This window comes from Dermacentor variabilis, chromosome 2 (genome assembly GCF_050947875.1).
Source record: "Dermacentor variabilis isolate Ectoservices chromosome 2, ASM5094787v1, whole genome shotgun sequence".
Classification (NCBI taxonomy): domain Eukaryota; kingdom Metazoa; phylum Arthropoda; class Arachnida; order Ixodida; family Ixodidae; genus Dermacentor; species Dermacentor variabilis.
Window position 1 is genome coordinate 110914206 of NC_134569.1, and position 25309 is coordinate 110939514.

Below are 25309 nucleotides of genomic sequence, written 5' to 3' on the forward strand. Positions count from 1 at the left end.
TGGAAATAATATATATATATATATATATATATATATATATATATATATATATATATATATATATATATATATATATGTCTCCTCCTTGTGGATTTCTGCGCGGCAAATTCATTTATTTGATTTTATTGGCCTTTGTCGGCTTGACTTTCTAAGCAGTCGTATTTTTTTTTCTTTCTAAACGCACGAAGGCAATAATATGACTCTGAGCGAACTCGTGTAATCATTGCGCGAGTCGTGTCATTTATATATATAAAGAAACGCTAGATTTTGATGAAAATGATCAATTCGGAAAGTCGCCAGGTCGTTTGAGAAAAGAGACGGACGAATGTTAGGCAAATTTACATATACCATCCACCGTTCTTATGCCGCCCGAACCGCCACGCTTGCAGCTTTCGTAGAAACTAGCGCCAGATCCTCCTCCGGTAATTTTTTAGCGTGGGAAATAATATTATAGCTTGGGAAAATCTGGGCCGCTGTACACGTGGCCTCCGAGATATGGGGGCACGCTAAAAAGACACCTCGCGTACGTAGCCCGATCTCGGAGCTACGTATAGCCGTGTCCTGCAGCAGAAGCTATAGAAGCTATAAACGAGGCCCGTCGAGCAGCGAACGCTCAGCAGGCGGTTTCGACCGAGCCCCCGCAATCACAATCGCAGGCAGCCGGACGGCAAGTCAAAGAGCAAGCCGTTATGTTGCAGCCCGGAGAAGTTTGATCGGGTTTTTTCGCACAAAGAAACGAGGCGCGAGTTTCTATCCAAGCGAAGGTATACATATAACGGTTGCTACAGAAAGGAGCATGCAGGTGGCTTGTACCGGCTGTCCGCGACGAGGGCCCCCCTGTAGCGATGAAAAAGGACACCGCACAAACGGTAACCGGAATCACGCTGGGCAAGGGCTGCGGACAGCGGGCTGCTCGTGGATTTCTCACCGCCTCGGCTGAAATGAGCGCCGTGTTTTCCGGTACACAGGCCGCTTCGCCGGCCCCCCTGGCACGAATTTCTGCTGAAAAGTACCTTTGCTTCTCATTTCCTGTAACAAAAAAATGTTTTCTGTCTCGCTCTGCCATATTGGACAGAGAATAGCTGCGATGTGATGAGTATAGAGGGCAGTTAACAAAGTTCATATATTTGGTTATCAACGTTTCAAGACGGCACACAGGAGGGACGCCGGAGTGGAGGGATGCGGATGAATTTTGAAACACCTGCGGCTCTTGAACGTGTGCCCAAGGCACGGTACGCGAGCGTTTTTCGCGTTCCGCCCCCATCTGAACGCGGTCGCCGCAGCTGGGAGTCGAACCTGCTATCTGAACAGCTCAGCGGCGGAACGCCATAGCCACTGTGGCACATGGCGGCGGGTAATACACATAGCTTCATATATATAGGCACAATGTGGACTGTTGGACTCTCGCGATTGTTTTGACGTTCGTTCGCCTCACGCGACGTTTGCGTCTCCTGATGTTTGGTTTTTTGCACTACACACACGTGCGGTGGCGGAAGCCTGATGCACGGTACATTCTGGTGCAACCTTTGTTGAAGACGGGTGACGCTTGGATCGTCGTTCTCGTTCGCGATCGGAATTGCGGTCCAGACCAGAGCATTCGGGAATTTACCACGACGATTATATATGCACGAAGAGTTAATTTGTCATCTTAAAGCGAAACTTTCTTTGCCTCTTCCTTCGACTTTCACACTGCTGCTGTTACTGCTGTCTGCGACACTGCATCGCGGGCTGGAGGGCGTTCAGAGCGCGTGTATACAAGACAGGAGCGTGGCAGAGGGGAAAGGCGACGCGAGAAACTCGTTTCGACCTCTGTACCGTGTCGAATGTGCACAATGCCCTCTGGAGCTTCAGGGGCGTCGGCACATTAGCCTCTTTAATTATCCGTGGACCCCCCGCAAAAGCACTGAAGAAATTGCGGCGCTTACCTTTCTCGTCCAGAGGGAACTAGATAGAACGGTAGAGAGGCACGGAGAGAGGCTTCAGAGATTGGGTAGAACCGACGCAGTCGCGAAATGAGTGAATAACAGCCTTGCCACTCTTCGCTCGCAGTTCCCATACAATAGAGGAGGGGATAGGGAAAAGGTGACATGAGAAATCAAGGAAACGCCGCTTCCATAGGCACGACAGCGGTTGCGTGCAAACTCGATAAATTTAAGTTCAAGGCACGGTACGGTACGTTCTGCTATTTCTGAAAAATGAACACTATATATGCAAATATGTCAAGCGGACAACTTGCGCAGAGCGTGCATGAAGTGGATCCGCATTAATTAAAGCGCACCGCAGGGTCGAGGCGACACTACGGAAGCGGTCGCACGTCAAATCACCACTTCTAGCTGTGCCCGCCGCGGTAGCTTTGCGGCTACGGCATTGCTCGAGGCCGCGGGTTTGATCCCGACCGCGGCAGCCACATATCGACGGGGGCGAAAAAAAAAAAAAACGCTCGTGCACTTAGATTTAGGGACATGTTAGAGAACACCATACGATGTCAAAATTAATCCGGAGTCCGCCACTACGGCGCGCCTCGTAATGTGATTGCGGTTTTGGCACGCACAGCCCGATAATTCATTTAAAGTTTAATACTTCTGCCACGATGCGATGTGCCATGTGAGGCAATGAATATGCTCAGCCCTCTCAGAGGTTATGAAATGTGGCGCACAACAACACCTCAAGCAAAGACCTCTCCCTGTGTGTTCTGTGTACTGCGCAGACGAGCAGCGGCGGTGCACGCAAGGTAACGTTTAACATCAACTCACCACTCTCGCGTTAGACTAAACGTTGAAGAAATTAAACATTCGCCGTCAACGTCAGCGTTGATTATCGCCTATCAAAGCAGCCAGCACAGAAAGCTTCGCTTACATCGATTCCCGCAGTGCGTGGGATCCGCTTACTTTTTTTTCTTTTTTTTAACCTGAAGGGTTAGGATGGGGGGGGGGGCGCTGCCAACAGCAACAAGCGACTTCAGTATTTCAGAAGCGTGCAAGTAAAATTAATGAAAATAAATCTCATAAGTCAAACCGCACTATATATAGCCACACTGGTCGAGGCGTCCTCTTTAGCGCGCACGCTGACCTCCAGGCGTCCGGTGCGTGCGCGCACGCACGCACGCACGCACACGCACACGCACGCACGCACGCACGCACGCACACGCACGCACGCACGCACGCACGCACGCACGCACGCACGCACGCACGCACGCGCACGCACGCGCACGCACGCACGCACGCACGCACGCACACACACACACACACACACACACACACACACACACACACACACACAGTGTGTCACTCGGCGTGTGCTGAATTTCCCTCCGTGCAGGACTTCCCACGAGGCGTGGCCCGTTGCAACCCGGCTTCGGTGCTCCTGGACAGCGGCTGCAGCCAGGACGCCATCGAGGACCCGGAGAGTCGCATCGATGAAATCACGGTGCGTATGTGGTGCAGGCATTGGGTGATGCGATTCCCTGGCCGCGCTTATAACTCTACGTCCATCAGTTGGTACTTGCGCAAAAAATAAAAGTGTGCGGCAACATACGGCCGCGAAGATAGTTTAGCTTATTACGTAGTTTTCTTTCCTTTTCTTTCTTGAATGAAGCAGCGCTAAAATTCGCTTTCATCTCCTCCGTACCTTCAACTATCCTCTGGCTACAGGGCCGACAAATGTTGGCGTTCTTTTTCCGCCGTTATCGTGCACAAATATCAAATTCAATTCAAACACAAAGACCCGAAGGACTTGCCTAGCCTTGCACCACATGACTGCCTCGGGCATACTTTCGCAACAGCCCTAGCTCACGCGTTTTTCGCAGAATCACTTACTGACAGAGCAGCCTAAGCGTATAATGTCGCGCGTAAGACACGGCTCTATAGAAGCAGACTCCACAAAATCATACTGCATATGCTGTTCGGAATTTACGCGAGGTCGAAATTCCGTTCCCTGTCCTCACCGCGGATAGTCTATGAACCAGAAATTCTGCGGAACGATTCGACGGAAGCATAGAAACACAAAAAGTTGAGCACAGTTCTTAATTGAAGTGTACCGGCCTGAGTGACCGTTTATATAGTCATCCGCATCCTCCTGCATGGCGAAGTGTTCACTCTCTTCCTCTCTTCATATTTCTATTCCCCGTTTTCCTTACACCCTATATTGGGCAGCAAAGCGGATGCTTGTCTGCGGTTGAGCTCACAGCCTTTTCTCTACTTACCTTCTCTTTCTTTCTTTTGGTGGCAACGGTTCTGACGTGTGGGTGTCCAGGACCACCGCTATAGAGGAAACGACAGGCTTGCCGTTTTTCTTCCCCGCGGGGAGATATGGAAAGCGCATTTCGAACTCTTCTCAACGTCACGCCGACGTTGACAGCCTTCTGTGGACGATCCGCTTATGATTGTTTGCCTAATACGGAGGCCGTTGAAGCGATAATGCACTGGCGTGGTATTAAAAATCCCTCCTCCCTGCAGCCCGTGGACAAGGCCGGGTCGGATGTGCAATTCCAGCCTGGTGAAGTTCGCCTCTCGCTGCGCCCTGGTGAGCGCAGTCTCTTGCACACTGTTCACTGTTCCACGACTACGTGCCCCCTTGAACTTTGAGAGCTTGAATGAATAGAATTTATTGATAGGAAAGATAGAGAGGTCGACCTGAGCTAGTGCGCTCTAGTCTGCTACTCTGCACTGGGGAAGAGGGAAGGCGAGTGAAAGTATTGGGATGGATGATGATGATAAGAGAGAAGCGATCGTGTATCCGATAAGCAATTAGGCGCCTGAGCTGATCATTCTTTATAGGGTCACTGGGCGTCAGCTCTGGAAAAGTCAGAAGAGAGTCAGTAACAACCTAAGAATGCAGCGGCAAACAGACCGCCAAATCAGGGTGTGTCAGCCAATCACGTTCAGCACAGAGGGCATGCAGCTCTGCACTGCGCTTTTGTGGGTGGATATTGTACTGAAATCCGATGTTGCCACCGAACATGTCGGTTCAGATTTCGCGGCCACAGAATGAAGTTACAAGGACGTCCGCATGTCTCGTATACCGTGACTTCGTCGTTATACACCGGTGACTTTGTATACCAGTGACTTCGTCGTGGTCTTCCACAGCAGCATCATTTGTGCGAGCGTTTCAAGATGTATTGAAGAAAGCTGAAACATTGACAATGGCATATGCCTAGTGTTTATACTGTTTACGCATTGATGGTGTTGTCAGAACCAGAAGCAAGCAGTTTTGTTGATTAGAATGGCCTCGCTCTATGGCCATGAAAATGGCCATAGAACGAAGAAGTGGTATAGATGGCCCACATATATATATATAATATATATATATATATGTATATAGGCGGCGCTGCAATATGGTAATGACGAATTGCGCTGCTACAACGGCATTTAACACCGTGCAATCTGGCTGGCTATATACAGTGCCTCGGGACCGCTTTCGCAGCGTTTTCCCCCTGAGCCCTTAGAAATTGCTTACATCTGCGAACGTTTTTCTGGGTCGCAATGGTGAATTTCGCGTAACACGCGCTGGCATCGGAAACGCAGAGACTATGAGAAGGAGGAGGGAAAGCGTTTCTTATTGTCCAGCTTTTATATATATATATATATATATATATATATATATATATATATATATAGGAGGCCCGTATTCGTCGGCCAGGAGCCCTCGGGCCCTGGCGGCGTCTTCAGCGAACTGGACGACCCGGAGTTGTTCTTCCGCCGGTCCGAGCTGAGCAGCACGGTTTCCCACGCACAGCTCAGCGCTGGCCACGTTACCTATAGCTTTTTCTTGGGGCAGGCACAAATCACATGTTCTGTAAGTTAGCTTTGAAGAACTCGATCGCTTGACGCGCCAAGCGGTGCTGAAGCTCTTGAGAGTAACACCGTGGCCATAGTGCACTAAATTTCAGAAGCAGGATTTCCTGCATGCTTGACAGACGCAACAACCAGGATCACATGCAGCGTCGCGCTTCGGGCGGAGACAAGTTGCGAGTGCGTGGTCAGTCGTCACTAATTGGGCTAAAAAAATCTCGATTGCGGTCATCGACACGTGTGGAGAGGCCCGTACCTGCGGAATGGTTCCGTGAACCGCAAGGCCACTTTCACAAATAGCATTTCCTTCGCGAAAACTCCTGTGCTTTCCCCTCCCCGCACGCAGGCTCGAAGCAGACGTTCACCGTCCGTTACCGCCAGGCGGAGGACTACCCGGTGGACCTGTACTACCTCATGGACCTCACCCATTCCATGAAGGAGCACAAGGAGAGGGTGGCCGAGCTCGCTGACGACCTGGGTGAGTGCGTCCCCGTAGACATTGTTCAGCGGACTTCAAGTATACTTCTAATACATGACACGTCTCTTGCTTTCTTTCTTTTAGTTGAATGAAGCTCAAAGCCCTTTATAAACGCTTGCGAAAATCCCGCAAGCGTGAGAGCGTCGTAATAACTAATTAGAATGCTTGTTTCTGCGAACCAATTTTGGTTTCGCTACCCAGGAGGCGAATGCTTCGTGACGTCATTATAAACTCGCTCTGTTTCTGCAATCGCTGCGACTGCTACACGTGAGCATGTCCAGAAGACGCACGTGCAGCGCTCCTACCATCTTTTTCTTTCTTTAAGTGAGCAATGTCATCAGTGCTAGCCGTACCGATACCCGAAATGGGCAAATTTTTCTATGCATGACGTCACAATAATATCGATGACACCAGGTCGGGCATTCCGAGACGAGCTTATGGCCCCAGCGTCTTCCTATAGCTGTATACGGCGTACACCAAACGACCACCGTGGTACGGTAACTGGGTTTCAAGGGCGCCGAACAACGCAGGGTGTTTCAACTATCGTGCACCAAGATTTAAAAATATGCAAGTGCCACGTAGCTGGACAGAACCAAGGTAATGTTGTTTGCCGTAGCGTGGAGATACTCAGCTAATTTTTTGCATGCCGCCTAATTATATAATTAGTCTTAATTAATCAAGTAACTTATCAAATTTTATAATTCGATGAAAATGTCAATGAAGAACAGGATACAGCTTTCTGTTGCTCAGCACGTGCTACATAAAAGTGTTTTTCTGGTTTCGGACCGACGAGGGTGGTATCACCAGCTGGGACACGTTCAAGCAGCAGCTCCGCACTTCGTCCAGTCTCCTCCGCCGCATCGCCGTCCATCTCGTTCACCGACTCGCCGCTGCTCTCCTTCGATGTCCTTTATATATCCGTCGTTTTTCCTCTGAAAACTAGACTGCGCATCTTCTGGACGTGAAACTGAACTGTCGACCGCGACCCAAAATCCTCAGCTGCACTTTTGCGCTCACCTAAACACTCTTGAAGTCCACGTCGACGCCGTGCCTGTCAGAGCTTTGGTTGATGCTGGGGCGCACGTATCTGTCATGAGGTGACAGTTTTCGTTGTCGCATGAAGGAGATCCTTACGCCTTCCACGACCCGAGGCGTATACGTGTCGCTGGCGGTTCGACGGTCGCTGTTGGTGGGACGTGCACAGCTCGGGTTACCCGTTGCTGGTCACCAGGTGGTTGTTATTTGTACGGTCCTTGCACAGTGCTTCCGCAACTTCATGTACCTCATTTTCTTTCTGCCGACTCCGCTCTGATTGATTGCTCCGGCGGCGTCTTCCGCCTTGAACTGCCTCGCCTCTGTGAACCCAGTGACCAACCTCCGCCGTCTCGCTTACACTGCAGCGGCTTTGTTCGCCTGCCATCTAAAACCGTGTCGTACGTCGAAGTGTCATGTTCGCCAGCTGTTCCAGATGGCGACTACTACGTGGCGCCTCTTACGTCCTGCTCACGCGCGGTATCACTGCACCCTATAGATGGTCCTGAGCATTACGGCGAACAGAGCCTGCCTTCCATTTGTGAATTTTGGCTTCATCAAACAAGTACTTCCAGAGGGGCTTTCCGTAGACCACTTTGCCCCCTGCAAGACTGTCAGATGTAGAAGCTTTTGCAATGGTTGCTACATGTTCCCAGAAGGGCACTCCGACGCCGACAATTGTGGCAGGCGCGAAATTGGCATCATGATAGCCAACGACCTTCCGCCTGCGCACACTGAAACCCTCAAACGTATTGTCGAGTCGTATCGAGACATTTTCGACTTCGGCATAATCGGACTTTGGGCCAGACGTCCTTTGTCGCGCATCGCATACACACAGGCGATGCCATGGCCCTGTTCACCGTCGCGCCTATCGAGTGTATGCGTCTGAGCGAAGCGTCACTCAGCAGGAAGTCAATAAGATGCCTGCAAAGGACATTATCGAGCCACCCTCCAGTCCCTGGGCGTCCCCTGTTGTTTTAGTGAAAAAGAAGGATGGATCGTGGCGCTTTTGTGTGGACTATCGCCACCTCATCAACATTACAAAGAAAGAAGCTTACCTGTTACGACGAATTGATGACGCCCTTGATGGTCTGTATGGTGCCGCTTACTTCTCTTCTATCGACCTTCGATCTGGATATTGGAAGATTGCTGTGGAGCCCATGGACCGATAAAAACGGCTTTTGTTACTACTGATGGGATTTACCAGTTCAAGGCCATGCCTTTTAGTCAGTGTAATGCCCCGGCCACATTCGAGGGAATGGTGGACTCTCTGCTTCATGGGTTCAAGCGGTATACATGCTCGTGTTATTTAGACGACGTAATTGTGTTCTCGCCTACGTTTGATACAAAATCGAACTCCTCTCAGCGGTTCTTGACGTGTTCCGCCGTGCCGGAATTCATCTGAATTCATCGAAGTGCCGTCTTGGCCATCACCGCATTACTATCCTTCGCCACATTGGGGACGCCGCCGGAGTGCAACCTGACCCAGATAAAATTTGAGCCGTGAAAGACTTCCCTGTGCCCAAGTCTGCCAAAGATGTTCGCATATTTTTGCGGTCCTGCTTCTATTTTCTCCGGTTTGTGAATAATTTTGCAGTGATTGCGAAACCGCGCACAGGTCTTCTTAGTAAACAAGACGCCCCTTTTAACTGAGTTCCTGCAGAAGCCACGACTTTCTCCGAGTTAACTACACTCCCCACAACGCCTCCCATTTTGGTCCACTTCGACCCATCAGCCGAAGCCGAAGTCCGCACTGACGCGAGCGGCTACGGAATAGGCGCTGTCTTGGCCCAACGTCATGACCTGGAGCGAACTGCGTCATCGCTTATGCCAGCAGGCTGCTTCCCGAATCGGAGTGAAATTACTGACTTACTGAACGTGAGTGCCTCGCTCTTGCACGGGAAGTTGGAAAATTTCGCCCTTATCTGCTTGGCCTACCGTTCACAGTAGTTTCCGAGCACCATGCCCACTAGCGCCATCTTTCCGGCCAGTATTGATTGTCAAGATTTGCACAACATGGAAACTCGAGGCGTCAATGCCCGTGACTTCATGCTTGTACAATGCCGTACAGGTCACGCAATCAATGGGAACGCTGGAAAGCGGTCAGTGACTATGCTTATCTCACCATTACATGTTTACCCCGCTGCGTTGTTTTCACTGGAAACATCGGCTTCGATCCAAGCGTGTCGCCACAGCTTCGAGGTTTCCATAGCCTATACAGTTTACAAGGCCGACGTCTTGAATAAGCGTTGTTTCTCCACCGCGCTTACCGCATTCTTGCATTCTTGAAACCTGGCGGCAAACAGAGCGGTTCTTGTGGGGTTCAGAGTGGGTTTATATACACGTGTGTGTTTTCGGTCGGCCGCTGCCAAGATAAGCCGCCACCGCGTTTGCCAAGGATCTCGCATAGTCGAGTTGCACGACCACGGCACGCATCGGCTGGCGCAGATGAAATCTGCTGGGCCTTGTGGCGCGCTCCCCGTTATAACCGCAAACATGTATCGCGCCTCGATCGCGCTCGAAAAAAGAAAAAAAAGCAATGCTGATGCATCGCCACGTCGTTTTACTTCACTCTTTCCATAAACGCAACACGGGTCCCTATAGGGACCGAAATGAGGTCCTATGTAGCTAAAGGGCGTTTCGTATAGGTGAGGCAGACGTATGTAAGCGACCGATCAGACTTGCAGCAACCGCAGGCCACTGATTCATGCCTATAGTGCGCTCGTCCAACTGTAGCTGAAGAACGAGGAAGGCTTTAGATCCCCATTGCGGCTTCATCATCATCATCATCATGTCATTGGTTATAGTCCTTGTCAAACGCGCCTGTTTGCGTCCTCACAGTTGATTCGAGCTGTCATTGCATAAATCCGCCCGCGGTGCCCATGGCTCCGTGGCTATGCGCTATAATGTTGAACACGAGGTTGCAGGTTCGATATTCCCGCAGCCGGATATCGATATGGAAAACCCTTCCACTGCACCTATTGTAGCGTGTGGACGTTAATTACTCGTATAAGAACCCCCCACCTCCCTTTCTTTTTTAAAGAAAACTCTGCTTTATGCATTGAAGTACAAAAGTAAATGGAACGTCGCTGCATTTCGTCGGACCCTTTGAAGATTAATATCTCGAAACTGGTGCAGCTCTGAGAACTCGTTCCAAGTGGATGTGTATGCCTTGCGAACTCGCCGGTTACAACTCGAAAATTGAAATGTGTGCTATAGTGTAAATAATTAAACATTAGTTAGTGTAATTGTTGCTAATTATTCAATTCAGCATTTTGATTTCTCGTTGAAGTAACGACCTCATCGAATGTAATTTAGCTCAAAGTTTAAAATTGTGCTATCTGCCATAGGCAATCTTAAAAATTGTGGTGCATCTAAAAAAAAGAAATAACACCTACACACGCCTAGTATGTACTCTGTCATTGTATACCGAGCGAAGCAATGCGTGCGTTCGCAGTGCAGAACATGCTGAATGTGACCAAGAACTTCCGCCTCGGTTTCGGCTCCTTCATCGACAAGGTACTGCTGCCGTACGTGGACACCACGCCCGCCAGGTGAGGAGGAGAGGGCTTCCTTCCTTCTTTCTTTCTTTCTTTCTCGGGCATTCTTTTCTCGTGTCAGTTCTTCTGCAGAGTGCTTTGCCCCAGCCAAGCCTCTCGTGTGCACTCGCGCACTTTGCACAAGGCGGCGTGTCGTCAAACACCGACAACCGCGGACCCCTTGTCAGCTTATCACTTTAAGCTCGGAGCAAATACTTCGCCGCCCACAGGCCGGCGCCACGGCTTGTTCATATACTGCGATGTGTCGTCCCTTACCCCTTGGGCAGCAAGAGGGCGTCTTCTTGCACTTCGGGTTTGTGGGCCCCACCTCGGCCCTTATCTCTCGCTGATAAAGGCCATTTTTACTTGAGGCTTTTACGATTGTTTCGTAACATCCGTGGTGTTTACGCCCGGGCGTAAAGTAAGGCGTTGTCCTCTTGAGACGGCGTCGTGCTGTTGATACGAACGATTTAGCGCAAGTATATATGAGCGCTGCGGAACGTAGTTAATGGACGCGCGCCATTTCTTCTTTCTTTTCTTTTTTGATGCAATAGCATCAAATGGCATATTGAGCGAAGAAAAAAAACGGCGTCTGTAGCAGCGAAACGGCACCGAAATTCCCATTGGCTACGACGCCACGTCACGAGTGCACCTCTGCGGAGCACCGCCAACGCCTCCTATAGAATTTTGCAAGGCGGGCGAAACGGAACACCTTCTACCGGCGCAATACCGCGCCAGGTGCTGCGCCAGGTGTCGCTTTCGCATTCACAACTCATAAGTGCTTAGGTGTCCTCGGATTAAAAAAAAAAATTTCTCATTTGAATGCAGGTTAGATGCGACATCATGAGCTGCAGGTACTGGTTAGTGTGCTCCAATGTCAACAGTCCAAGACGCCATGACACTGAGAAGGAAATGACATACATTTTTTTTATTGTGGGCATTTATTATGCAATCCTTCTTCAACTGTATATTGCCATCAGCATCATCATACATGTGACCTTGTTCTTCGTCGCCTTTGTGTAGTCATCATCGTGGGTAGATCCTGGGCCTTGGATGAGTCTTTCGGGCTTTCTATGTATATGTATACATAAAGGTTGCCATAATTTCATGCTGCCTCACAAGTGGTAGAGCTGCAGGGTAGGTTGTGAGGCAGCAGTTACGCAAAGTCTTCTGACGTTGATGTGTTGGGGCTTTTATGGGCGGAGTGGGCACCATAGCATGTTCACGTTAAATGACAACTGCCACAATATTTTACTTTTTGCTAAATTGGCAAGAAAATGGGTAGTATGTGTACTGCCGTAGCAGTCTTGGCAAAGCTGCATGCAGGTCTACGGTCTAATTTTTCTTATTAGCAGCCTTTAAATGGCACCTAAGCAGACGACGCATTTCCGTGGTGGTTAGCGGATATGACGTAAGTCCCGGCACGTCGGTGCAAGATTTTCCTGCGCTCCGCAGGAGGCCGTGGGTGGTGCTTTAACCTCTGAGGTCATGCTCCGGAGCCGCACGTTTTGAGTTGTGCGTCACTTTCGCCGAGCGGTAATGGCGGTGTTTGTTTTTTTCAGTATGGGCATCAAAAACGTCTTCTTTTGCGAGCCTTTCGTGACGCATCCGCTGGTATTTCGAGCATGAGATTTTGCTTGGAGAGCGCTCTAATATCTACACCATTTGAATCTGGACTTTCTCACACGGTTCAACACTTGGTTGCAGATGGCCTTTAATCTCGTGCTATACAATACATTTTGAACGGTTGCCTCGGAAAGTCTTCGACGGAAATACGCCAACCTTCTCTCGCAAAGCCTTCCGCTCACGCGCTGCGGAACGAAACTGCGTGAACGTATACTTCGCGAAATAGTGTACAGGCTCGTTATTCATAAAAGCGCGCATGTGTGTGTGTGTGTGTGTGTGTGTGTGTGTGTGTGTGTGTGTGTGTGTGTGTGTGTGTGTGTGTGTGTGTGTGTGTGTGTGTGTGTGTGTGTGTGTGTGTGTGTCGGACAATTGAACGACTTCAGCTCCGCATTTGCAGCATATATGGGCCCAATATAGTTATAAACGTTGATTGTTGTACATAATGAAAACGATTATATAATTAATCGGTAATGATCGATCAACTTACGATGTCAGACAGCGTGCAAAATGTGTGTGCTGTCAAAAAAAGAAAAAGAAACGAAGAAGAAAGAAAAAACAAGTTCCGCAGCGTGTTACACTCTTGCAACACGTGAAGGCGAAAGCCTGCTACACACGTGATAGTGCATTAAGTTATACGATCGGAGGGGTCAGACTTCTTGCAAGACATACCGAGCCACAGTGTGAAGTAAACCTATGGCGCTGTAGGTCGACGTCCTCAACGACACATGCGAGCACCTGATGCACTACCTAAAGGTTATTTCGATCTGTCTTTCGTTCTTTGTTTCCGTCTTCTTTCGTGTGTTGTTTCTTTCTTTCGTTCTTACGTTTCTTCATTCCTATTCGGCCATTGCGTCGTTGCTTGCTTGAGCCATTCCTGATGATGATGCTTTTTGTCTCGGTGGACTAGACGCCGCTTTTTTGCGGGTATGAGCCATTGCAACGAGCCACTTAAGCCTTTCGCCTTAAAGAGGAAAAGAGCGAAAAGCTTGTCATCTCTGCTGCGCTGTTCTATAAGGATGAGTTAATTTTCGTCGAAACACCTGGCTTATACATGTTACGTGGGCGGCAAAGTACGCGTTCATAACAACCATCGTGCGATGTGGTGAGGACAATTGTTACCTCGTGAACTGTCGCAGGCTGCAAAACCCGTGCCACGACACTGAGTGCGAGCCGCCCTACGGCTTCCACCACCAGCTGGCGCTCACGTCCAACAGCAGCCTCTTCACCGTACGTATACATACTCGTTTCAAGCTCACTGTGACCCGCCGTGGTGGCGTAATGGCTTTGTCATTGTGCTGCTAAGCCCGAGGGCGCCGGGCCAAATCCTGGCCACGGTGGCCATATTTTGAGGCACGCCGTAGTTCCGCACTACAGCGGAACTACGGCGTGCCTCAAATCATATCGTGGTTGTGCCAGGTAAAACCTCAGATGAGGCAAAACCTCAGATGAGGCAAAGATGAGGTAAAACCTCATATTTTGAGGCACACCGTAGTTCCGCACTACGGCGGAACTTCGGCGTGCCTCAAATCATATCGTGGTTGTTCCAGGTAAAACCTCAGATGAGGCAAAACCTCAAATGAGGCAAATATGAGGTAAAACCTCATATTTTGAGGCACGCCGTAGTTCCGCACTACAGCGGAACTTCGGCGTGCCTCAAATCATATCGTGGTTGTGCCAGGTAAAACCTCAGATGAGGCAAAACCTCAGATGAGGCAAAACCTCAGATGAGGCAAATATGAGGTAAAACCTCAGCACGCCGTAGTTCCGCACTACAGCGGAACTACGGCGTGCCTCAAATCATATCGTGGTTGTGCCAGGTAAAACCTCAGATCTCAATTATTTTTTTACGTTTATTATGTAAGTGTGTCGCGGCGTATTGTACGTACTTTGAACTTAAGGGAATGCCGAAGCTGAGCTGAGCTAAGAGGGCTTTTTGTATAGTTGCACTGTATATATAGTGTACAGTGCTTATAGTTCATTCTGTACAGTTGACGAATAATCTCTGGCAAGGGCATTAAAAAATATCAGGCATATGAGATGCGCGATATTATTAGTCCGACACGCTGTGACATGATTAATGAAGCGGTGTGTTTAAGCAAGGTCACATAATAGGGATATGTGTCGCGTTTTCTACTGTTTACTTGTACCAGTTTTTTTCAATAGTTTGTGAACATTACTGTTTTAGAGCGTTTTAGACGCCCGTTCCTGCGGCGAGCGTCGGCGTAATCGAGCGAACGAGCACAGCGAAAAATGAAAGCGAACGCTGAGCGCAGCTGTGGAGGAAAGCTGAGGAGGAGGGTATGGTGAAAGGGTGAGAAGAAAAGCGTAGTGCGGCGATGATGGCTGCGAGATGGCGCCAGAGTAGCGCGCGTCGTCCGCGAGATCTGTCGGCGGCGGCTGCTTTGAATCTAGCCCACGCGTCACTCACGAGCTGGCTCTCGCGATCTCCAGATTAGCGAGGCAGTCGCGCCGCACTTCGCTCCGTCCGCAACGTGCCGCACGAGACAGATGGTCCGCGCCAGCCAGTATATGTCGCCAAATGAAAACACGTATACAACTGCGCTCGAATTTCGCATTGGGGATTATAGTAATCGTCGGTGTTTAATTGTTTAAAGACAGTAAATAGAGGAGTCTAACCGTGTCGTGGTATGCAGCAAGTGAGCAAGCATTCGACGCGCGCCTTACAAGTGGCGCCATCGTGCGGTGCCTTAACTCTCCCCTCCTGAATCCTCTGCCGGGATGCTCCCTCTCCTGGTTTGCAGGAGAAGGTCTCCTCCGCCGGGCTGTCCGGTAACCTGGACAACGCGGAGGGCGGTTTCGATGCCATCATGCAGGCGGTAGTGTGCAAGGTACGGAAGATGCGCTTGCTAGCTCCTAGCACCGTTAGTTGGGTTAGTCACCTCTGATGACTTTCTTATTCGCGCCTGCAGGAGTCCATCGGCTGGAGCCAGAGGTCCAGGAAGATCTTGCTTTTCGCCACGGACTCCATCTTCCACTCCGCCGGCGACGGCCTGGTGCGTGGACTCTATATTTGGGTCTGTCTAAGTTAGGGTTGGGGGTTGGGTTATAATCGGGTATTCTTGAGTCCATGTTTGTTCGGTTTAACCTCACCTATCCAATGCTAACCTAATCAAACCCATCCTAACATGAACGTCTTCCTATGATAAATTTTAGCGAAGAAAGACAGACAGGAAAAGGACATCCCGCACGAGTGGTGGTACGTTGTCTATTTTTCTTTTCTTCTGGGTGTCTCTGCGCTGCTTCATAGGTTAGGTTCAGACTCTGACAGAGCCTCACTCTGAAAGTTATCGCGTATCAGGGGCATTCGTCGCAGTGAATCATTTCTGTGAATGATTTCAGTGAATCATGCAACCGTCGTACGTACTACAACTTTCGATGTGTTTCATTGCCTCCTTGTCTCGTATTTCTAACTTCTTGTGTCGCTAATATAGAATTTTAGCTTTTGCACCCGGCTTGCGTACTTTTGACCGCCCGGAGGTTCGCGTCCTCGAATTTTGGGTCCCCAAACTATGGGTGCGCAAAATCTCTCTTATGATGTGGATGCTTTTTATTTCAGTTTTAGTTTCAGTTTATTATTCTTTAAATACAATGCATTGGAAAGATACGATATACAGACGAGGGTCCCAAATTCCAAGACTGCAACGGGACCCCCGAGAGACTTATACGTGAACTTGGAGTTCTCAGATTGCCCTTTATTTGCTCCGCGTCCTCGCAGTTCACGCCGTGAATAGCCTGCCGGCACTTGAAGAACGAAGAAGAAACAAACAAACAAACAAACAAACATTTTTAATCATCTAAGCAAATCACTCTCCCAGACGTTCTCCATTCGTCCCCAAGTAATAAACGCTTTAAGACTAAGCGCGAACGACGTCTGAGCTCTACACGTCTGCGTAGAGAAGCTTGCGTTCTAAAAAAGAATCCGCGATCCCGTTTTCTGAGGCAGTTGCATGCCGCCAACTCTCTCGCAGCTCGGAGGTGTCATCAAGCGTAACGACGAGCAGTGCCACTTGGACGAGGAGGGCTTCTACTCGGAGAGCACGGACCAGGTGCGTACGCACGAGGCATTGCCTTCATTACAACGCTCGCGCCAGAATGCAAGCGGTGCGTAATAAGACTCGTAGTAAAATACAGATGCGCCGCCATTATATGCGCGCCGAAGCAAGCACGTATGCTTATGAGCTCTGCCCGCTCTCGCGTGTGAAATGGGTCGCTTTGCGTGCTGTGCCGAATGGCGGCGTCCCAGAAGAGTTTCTTTTTTTTTTTAGTTTCTTTTTTCTTTTCACGGCCAGGCGGCGTATACATGTGCTCTTTTTTCCCCTAAAAGAGCGATGCGCATACCTGCGCGCGCGGCACTGAATCAGTGCACGAGGTTCGCACAGTGCTAGGGAAAAAAATAAAAATGCACCGAAGTTTTACTCTGCCAGAACCACGTTAAGATTAGGAGGCGCACGCCGTAGTGGTAGACGCGAGATCAGTTTCGACAACCTGAGAATATTTTGCCTGCGCCTAACGCACGATATATGCGCCGGTGCGCGAGCGTTTTCTCGCCTTTCGCCCCCTTGTGAATGCGGCCGCGATCGAACCCGCGTCCTCGCGCTCAGCAGCGCAACGCCGTTGACCGTGGCGGGTAGCAAATAAGGCTTTTCCGTCCCGACATCCCTCACTATTCCTATATCCGGCTGCTCGAATAGATTCTCGCGGCATTTCTTTTTCTTTTTTTGGTAATGGGCAGCAATTTCGTGCGCGAGTGTAAAATTTCTGCTGCGTATACATGGTCGCATGGACAGACACGCCCAAGGAGCCACAGAAAGCTTGGTTGTATACCACGTTCATTGTAGCCTCAGCATAAACCTGGAGCTTTGAGCCTTTAAAGACGCGTACAATACGGAATCGTGTTAACTTTAACTGTGTCTAAGTTTAGACTATACCGCTTCTGCGACAGCAGAAGCAGCCCCACGTTTACCGCGACGAGCTCAGGCTCGCGGCGATGCAGGAAGATCTAGAGGCGAGAGACGACGGAGCGCGCCGAAGTTCTCCCACGAGCGACGCCACGCAAGCCAACGTTGATGCAAACCTCGCGCAGTATAGCTATACAGTTTACAGGAAGTCACTGTCTCCGTATGACGTACAGAGTTCCTGCGGGCGGGGTTTATTCGTACGAGGTATTCGTATACGGTTGGATTGTGCACACCGCATACGCCATATAGCCTTCCCGAATGTCGCCTTCGGCGCCCGACGATGGCGGCGTATACGTGTGCCCTGCGCAGGACTACCCTTCCTTGAGCCAGATCGTGCGCGTGGTGCAGCAGAACAAGATCAACCTCATCTTCGCGGTGCCCGAGAAGGCGGCCGGCGTGTACGACGCGCTCAGCTCGTTCATCGACGGGTCCTCCGTGGGCACGCTCGCCGGCGACTCCTCCAACATCGTGCAGCTCGTGCGGGACCAGTACTACGTGAGTGGGCATGCACATGTAGCGTAGTGCTATGCTATTTCTTATTTAGGGGCTCTTAATTGTCATTGAGCAAAAAAAAAAAAAAACGAAAAGTGCGTGAAATATCACCTTTGTTTCTCCATTGCGATCTCACTGTTGCGGGTTAAAGAATGATGGGAAAAGGATGATGTGGTGAGATGCGTGTGTTCGCGCGCGGCACCATGGATGAACCGGAGCGCTAAACATTTCGTGTGCCTCAAATACTCATTTAGCGGTAGCGAGTGCTCGATGTAGAACGTTGAAACCGTGCCCTCGTGCGGTTGCTTTATGCGCAGCGAGAGAGAGAGAGAGAAGAAACGAAGAAAAAGAAACGACACATTAAAACAAAAAGCGCGTGGAATGCATTCCTGAAGTATTATGTTTTAGCATGTCATTTTCCTACTTTGGCGTGTTGAGTCAATGTGGTTATGGGCGGCGTTGAGGCTGTTTTGGGCGCAATCGGTGTCATAACGTCTCCACTTAACTATGCGTGAAACACATTTTGAACGATCGTCGGGGCCGACGACCCCGACGGAAGTACTTCAAAAATGCGTTCCGAGTGTTTACATTCACTCAGCTGTAACCGATTGCCCTCTTGTCCTGACGCAGAAAATACGCTCCGAGGTTGTCCTGAAGGACAACGCTCCCGACTTCCTCAAGGTCAGCTACAAGAGCAGCTGCCTGCCTGGGTGAGTACGAGGTCCTCTTTCAGTTGCCTAGGTCGAACTGGCCGTTGCAATCAATCAATCAATCAATCAATCAATCAATCAATCAATCAATCAATCAATCAATCAATCAATCAATAAATCAATAAATCAATAAATCAATCAGAATTCGAAAAGATGGCCAGAACGTCAAGGATTGCGTTTCGCCCGCAGGTCCAGTTCCAAAGGCCTCACCAACGCCTGCGACGGCATTCGCGTCGGCGACGAGGTGAGCGCCATGCATGCTCATGTGCTTCGCGGAAGTTTTCGCGAGGAGGAAGTATATTTCGACGGATTACCTTGCTTATATTGCTGGAATTCGTTCGCGAACGACGGGCACATGCCTGAACAACGCAAGCAGCGTCAATGAGGAACGCGGTGAAGAGTCCGTCTTTATAGTTAGAGCTCGTCGAGTAATTTGCTGCCATGGGCCCATGACAGTGGCGCTGGCCCGTGCGCATCACACTACGAAATGGCAAGCATGGCGCAAGTTGGGAGACACCGCTGCTTTTTATGCTGCTGCTGATGGGGATATATTGTGGGGAATGATTATTTGGAAGAGGAGAACCGTGGGCAACTGTCTCACTCGTTGGTGGGTATAGCGAGGAATGGAGCGAGGAAGGAAGAGAAGGCGCGGGTTAGTAACCTCCGGCAGAAGTGGGCGGTGCAATCTGTCACGCATTCAGTGTTCATTGAGCGCCTCAGACATGAGCGTGCAGCTGTACTGTGCATGCAGCGTTTTAGAGCGGGCTGCTTTAATGCGCACAGAGCTTACGGAGGAAGTTGTCGTGCAGAGTTGGTACAGTTTTGTCTGCTGTACTGCGTATGTTTCAACAGTTCAACAGAACTGTTTGTTGGCCTAGTTGGTGTCTGCTGAAGGACATATCTTTTGCCGCAAATTAAGACACACACACAAAAAAAGAAAAGTACAGACGACGGCACGGGCGGTGTATACTGTGTGTGTTTCTTAATTCCCGTTCCATGCCCGATAGTTAGTCTCTTTGGGGACAGTCATTTTCAGGGATACTATCGCCTCGGCTACCAGGCGCGCGCTGATTGGCTGGTTGAGCATACGAGGTGAAGGCGATAGTGTCGCCGATCGTCGGAGAATACATTTTCTGCCCTCGGGCATGCGAGCCAACTGTTCCCGCCCTCGCTTACTATATACATATTACTATGCTTTCTCTTTTCGTCCCATTTCCTTTCTACTTTGTGTCCTCTCACGATGCAGTAACTTTCGACGAGCCTCACTGCCATGGCGGCGTAGCATTTCATCATGCATCTCTTTTCCATGTCACTTATTTCACCCTATTTCAGCGAAAGGATGAAGTCAGTAATAGGCAGGCTTCTCAGATTTGTGCAAACATTGCGGTGGGTCCCGCGGAGTCTCATTTTGCCGTGGGTGAGACCAGCAGCATCACCTCAGAGGCCCGGCTTCCCAGTTGTCGGAGCGCATTCTTCTCGCAGCAAGTCGAAAGGCCCACGTATACGGGCGTGTCTGCGCAGGTCGAGTTCCAGGTGACCGTGGAGCTGGAGCGCTGTCCCAGCGACGACGTGCCGGGCGGCCAGAGCACGGCGTTCCGCATCTCCCCCGTTGGGGTGAGCGAGTACGTGCAGGTGCGCCTGGAGCCGATCTGCCGCTGCGCCTGCCAGGACGTCGTGGTGAGTGCGCGGGCGTGCGCGTGCATGTGTGCTCGTGTATGCACACGTCGTTGTGTTCGTACACTTCTTTTTAAAGTTCGCTCGAATCGCCCTGCACACCCCTGTGCGCGGTTTACGGCAGTGCGCGGTATGCCATTTCCGTGCTCGTGCAGAATGAGAAGACTCCTGCACAATTTATAACCGCGAGAAGCGCAAGGACGTGGCTGCGAATCCGCACGAAATGTACCACGTGCCTTGTGTGACGCGAATGCACGGGGTCGTATACAGAAGCCAATGTGTTTCTCTCCCGAAACGCGTGACGAAGTGTAAGGTACACTGAAAGCTCACGAAGTATGGGCAAATAAAACGGACTCGTTGCCTTTGAGAGGCCCACGGGCTGAGCCTGCATCGGAATAGCTTCTGCCTTGCGTACGTCAAACAGATATAGGCAACAACGGGTAAGAACTAAAAAAATACACATAGAATACTGTCACGCTATGTATTGTTATCTGTTGTCGCCGTCTACGCGTGTCCAGAGCCTTCCACACAATGCGTATACACCTGCAGAACAGGGAACAGCCGAGATGCGCGAGTCGCTCGGCTGGTCGGTCAGTGTACCTGTCTCGGACAAATTCAAAATGCGAAGGACAAATTCGATTCAATGCATTCAAAATCAAAAATTCATTTTTCTTTATCCCCAAAGGTCCAAACTCAATTCTGCACACACTTTCACCATGCAGGAGGCGAACAGCAGATCCTGCAGCGGTCGGGGCAGCGCGGTGTGTGGCGCCTGCGACTGCGAGACCAGCTTCTACGGCAAGCGCTGCGAGTGCCTGGGCAGCCAGCTGGAGCAGCACACGGCGCTCTGCCGGAGGTCAGTCCCCTCCCCCCTGCGCGGTGGTGTGGTTCCACGCGACGGCGTCACCCCGGACAGCCCCTTCGCGCGCATCCGCGACGAGGCCCTCACCCAAAGAAATGACCGTCACCGCTAAATGCGCCTACTCTCTCGCTGACGCGTGCGCTCCGCATAACTTTGACGTCAACGCGCATGTCGCTGCACGCGTGAAGGGGTAGATGGTCATCAAGACTGCCCGATCCTTCGGACGACGTGTCAGAAATGTATATGACTGCTCGCGACTATTGGAACCTGTTGGGAACTTGTTGGAATCCTGTTGAATTTCTTGTTGATACGACCAGTCACATATACGTCGAACGGATGGTTTTTCACGCCGTGCGCTGGCTTGGATATGGCGTTGCACTGCTGAGCACGAGGTTGCGGGATCGACTCCCGACTGCGGCGAAATGCAAGAAACGCAAGACTGAAGTGCAAGAAACGCTCGCGTACACTTAGGTTTATGTGCACGTTAAAGAACCCCCGGTGGCCTAAATTATTCCGGAGATCCCTCACTACGGCGAACCTTGTAATTCAATCGCGGTTTCGGCACACGTATTATCTCATAATTTAATTTTTAAATTGAATCGGATATGGTTTCTGGGTACATATGCTTTTCGCGCCCGATGCATTATGTATATGTGTCGAGATTTTGCGACATGCGCCTATAGTATATACCCTGTGAATGCAGCACACGAGAAAAGTACCTTAAGTTTTACTTGAAGTCACTCGTTCGGAAGAGGCGGTTGGCTGTGTGTGTGTGTGTGTGTGTGTGTGTGTGTGTGTGTGTGATAACTTTATTTGGAATCCGGCGATTGGGAGGCCCGGGCCTGGGGCCGCCTAGATGGCCACTGGGAGCTGCTGCTCCCGTGCGGCTTCCTTGGCTCGCTGGACGGCCCAAAGTTGGTCTTGGAGTTCTGAGCTGAGCAGCACGGCCGACCACCGCGCCCGTAGATTTTCTGGGGAGACTGCCATTTTATTTTGGTATATTTCACATCGGCTGTATAGTCATGCCTTTCAATTTGTACCTCCTAAGCACTTAATGTGAGCTTCATACTTCTATCTGTTGCGTGCGCCCCCAGAGCCTGCATAACTACACTCGCGGACAACTTTCTGTGGCAATGAAGGCAAAGCTACGGGCGCGTGGCTGCTGCACATGCATGTTACGGCGCCAAGTAGTCCGGCAGCGTGGACAGTGCTTTTAGTTGCTCGGAACAGACGATGAATCGACGCAGCTTCCACGTGCAACGGTTTCGCGTTTGCCCCGACGCGGAAGGGAAAAGCCGCCAAATGAGTAAACTTTTACATTCGGAGGTTTGTTCTGTACTTATTTAACTGTTACTAATAAGATGTCTACGTTCTATCTTCTCCAGCCTATAAACTAATGTGGATTAAAACGCCGGACTCTTTCCTGAAGCGCTCTCATTTGTGCGCGCTTTGCCTCCGTAGCTTTTCCGTTCATTGCCACAGAAAGTTGTCCGCGAGTATAGCTCCTCAATTTCAAACGACTGTTGCAAGCAAAGGATCTGGGCTAGCGCGAGCTGAATATCTGTAAATACAAATAGAGACTTTGAAGGCGCTTTGAGAGATGTATTGCTGGTTTGATTAAAACGCGTACAAGTACTTTCTAAAAGTTTGGCATAATTGCTTAGCGAATGATCCTGCTTGTACACCGCATAAGTGCGCTCGCGACTTGCGAGCGATCGCTGCGAACTAATATGGCTGACGCAGTGTTTGATCGGAAAGAGCAAGGGGAACTGAGGGACTAAGTTTTTGTTAGTTATACAGTCATACGAAGTCAACAGACAATGAATCTGAAGCAAGCATAGGGGAAATTAACTGTGATTTTTAATTGAAGTGCAGAAACAGCAAGGAAAAGTGGCTGGTATCTGTAAGCATTTTCTCCGGTTTCTGAAGCAATCTTCGATGGTTGCGGCGGGAAGAAGCCCTTCGGGACGGCGTCCTTATAGCGTGTGCCACTGCCTCTGTTACCCATCTCCGCAGGGACAACTCGAGCGCCGAGCTGTGTTCACATCGCGGCGACTGCGTCTGTGGCGAGTGCAAGTGCTACGATCCACCAGTGAGTGTGCAGAACTGTGCGACCTTCCCAATCATTGACGACCCTTAAAGAAAAGAAATGCTACAGGAATTCTGAGAAATGTCTACTAATGCATAAGCATTCTTTGATTAGTGTGTTACTTCGCTTTTGCTTACTTGCTTTTCCTCGCTTATGCTTGCCTACTCGTGTACTGAACTGTGTGGATATGAGTTGCCAGCAAGCCGCATGGCCACTTCAAAACGATCGTATCAACTTAGCCGGAACGCTGTCACAACCGATTTAACCACGGCTGCTTTCTTCGCCTTTTTTATTTCATTTTCTATTTTTACTTTTCTTCTGTTACGAACTTGAGGCGGAGGCTGCGACGTCACTACCTTTTTTCTGTTCTTTAGATGCCATCATTTATTCATTCATTATTATTATTGAACTATTACCGCATGTACCAATCACTTATTCTTATTTTTATAATCAGCAGGCCCGTAGCAGGCTTCTCTGCACACACACCCGTGATGCGGAAAAGTAAGCTTTCAAGGCGGTCTGACGATAGCGGTTTTCTCTGTGATGGATGGATGGATGGATGGATGGATGGATGGATGGATTGATGTATGTATGTATGTATGTATGTATGTATGTATGTATGTATGTATGTATGTATGTATGTATGTATGTATGTATGTCCTGAGGTACGCAACTCAGCGCGCTGCGGGCCGCTCCCACGTTGGGACAGTCGGGCCATGTCCGACCGCCGCATCGTGGGCCCTCTGGACAGCCCATAGTTGCGCCCCGGCTTCGGGGCTCTTGATAGCGGAGAGCCACTTGTCCTCATTGATTTGTTCTGTTCATTATCGCTTATAAAGCTACCAATCATCTGCATTTACACTATTATAACGAGTAAGTGTCTTAACTTCTCAAATTACGCATTTTTGTGCAAGTACAAAGCATTACACTTTTGGCGTGACGGACAGATTTCGCTGGACAGAGTCGCCAAAGAATGCTTAGGCATTAATAAGTGGCGCGCCGTCGTCTCTGCAACAGCTTTCGTTTGTACGAAAGCGTTCGTCCGGCCCGCGGCTTATTTCGTCCGTCCACGTACTGTGTTAACTTCTTCGACACTTATGCAAGGATGGCGGCCGTGGGCCTTGAACAAAATTTATCGAAATCGTTCTGTACGACTGCTTGCGCAGAGCGAATACGACGACAAAGCTTGGGGACAGAGGTGTAAATATACTGCCGCGTTTTTTTTTTTTTAATATACATATGCGACAGCGTAGAATGGTCAGTGGCGTCCTTCTCTCTTCTATTTTCCCCGTGTCTGTTGTTTGTCGTTCATCGGCGTTCCTTTCCCGTGCCCTTCCTTTTTCCCCTCCCCTTCGATGTCGGAAAGGGTTTAGTTGTTCCCTTTCCAGAGACCAGTGGTGCCAGCCAGCCTCCGTTTCTTACGTTCTCGCCTACGGATGACAGTGCCTCGGCGCACAGCGCGTACGATTCTCACGACTGTGCGTGCCATGCGCGCGCAGGGGGTCCCCGGCGGCCGCGTGTTCGGCCAGTGGTGCGAGTGCGACACCTTCTCGTGCGAGCGCGACTCCGAGGGCCGCGTGTGCGGAGGACCCGACCGGGGCGTCTGCTGCGGCGGCGAGTGCCAGTGCCGGCCGGGCTGGCGGGGCGCCGCCTGCGGTTGCCCCGCGACCAGCGAGGCGTGCGTGGCGCCGCAGGACTCCGGCAGCGGCCGCCTGTGCTCGGGCCACGGGGACTGCGTGTGCGGCCGCTGCGTGTGCCACGCCGACGCCCGGGGACGCTTCGCCGGACCCTTCTGCCAGGACTGCGCGGTGCGTCGCCTCTCTCTCTCTCTCTCTACGCGGGGGGGGGGGGGGGGTGCCTTGCGCGTAACCCTGGAGGGTTACTGGGTTTATATGGTGTTTCTTCGAAGTTAAGCATGTGGGTAACATATGCGGGAAAGAGACGACGTACCTTTTGGAAGTAACACCTGTACTCTCAACGAAGGCTGGTCCACCAGCCGAAAACACGTTAAGTGAACAAGTCTTAATCCCAAGAGCTTC

General features: G+C 50.4%; 1 protein-coding gene across 1 annotated transcript in view; it reads left to right on the plus strand.

Moving 5' to 3' along the window:
* The window catches only part of LOC142572531 (integrin beta-PS-like), a 56838-nt gene that overhangs the window by 25673 nt on the left and 5856 nt on the right, over window positions 1-25309 (plus strand). The window contains exons 3-17 of the mRNA XM_075681698.1: window positions 3319-3426; window positions 4455-4521; window positions 6136-6267; window positions 10757-10853; window positions 13601-13691; window positions 15227-15313; window positions 15395-15478; window positions 16454-16531; window positions 17753-17938; window positions 18566-18645; window positions 18835-18889; window positions 20167-20322; window positions 21042-21175; window positions 23198-23273; window positions 24770-25078. Coding sequence (XP_075537813.1) covers window positions 3319-3426; window positions 4455-4521; window positions 6136-6267; window positions 10757-10853; window positions 13601-13691; window positions 15227-15313; window positions 15395-15478; window positions 16454-16531; window positions 17753-17938; window positions 18566-18645; window positions 18835-18889; window positions 20167-20322; window positions 21042-21175; window positions 23198-23273; window positions 24770-25078 — 1740 coding nt within the window. The remainder of the gene's footprint in view (window positions 1-3318; window positions 3427-4454; window positions 4522-6135; window positions 6268-10756; window positions 10854-13600; window positions 13692-15226; window positions 15314-15394; window positions 15479-16453; window positions 16532-17752; window positions 17939-18565; window positions 18646-18834; window positions 18890-20166; window positions 20323-21041; window positions 21176-23197; window positions 23274-24769; window positions 25079-25309) is intronic.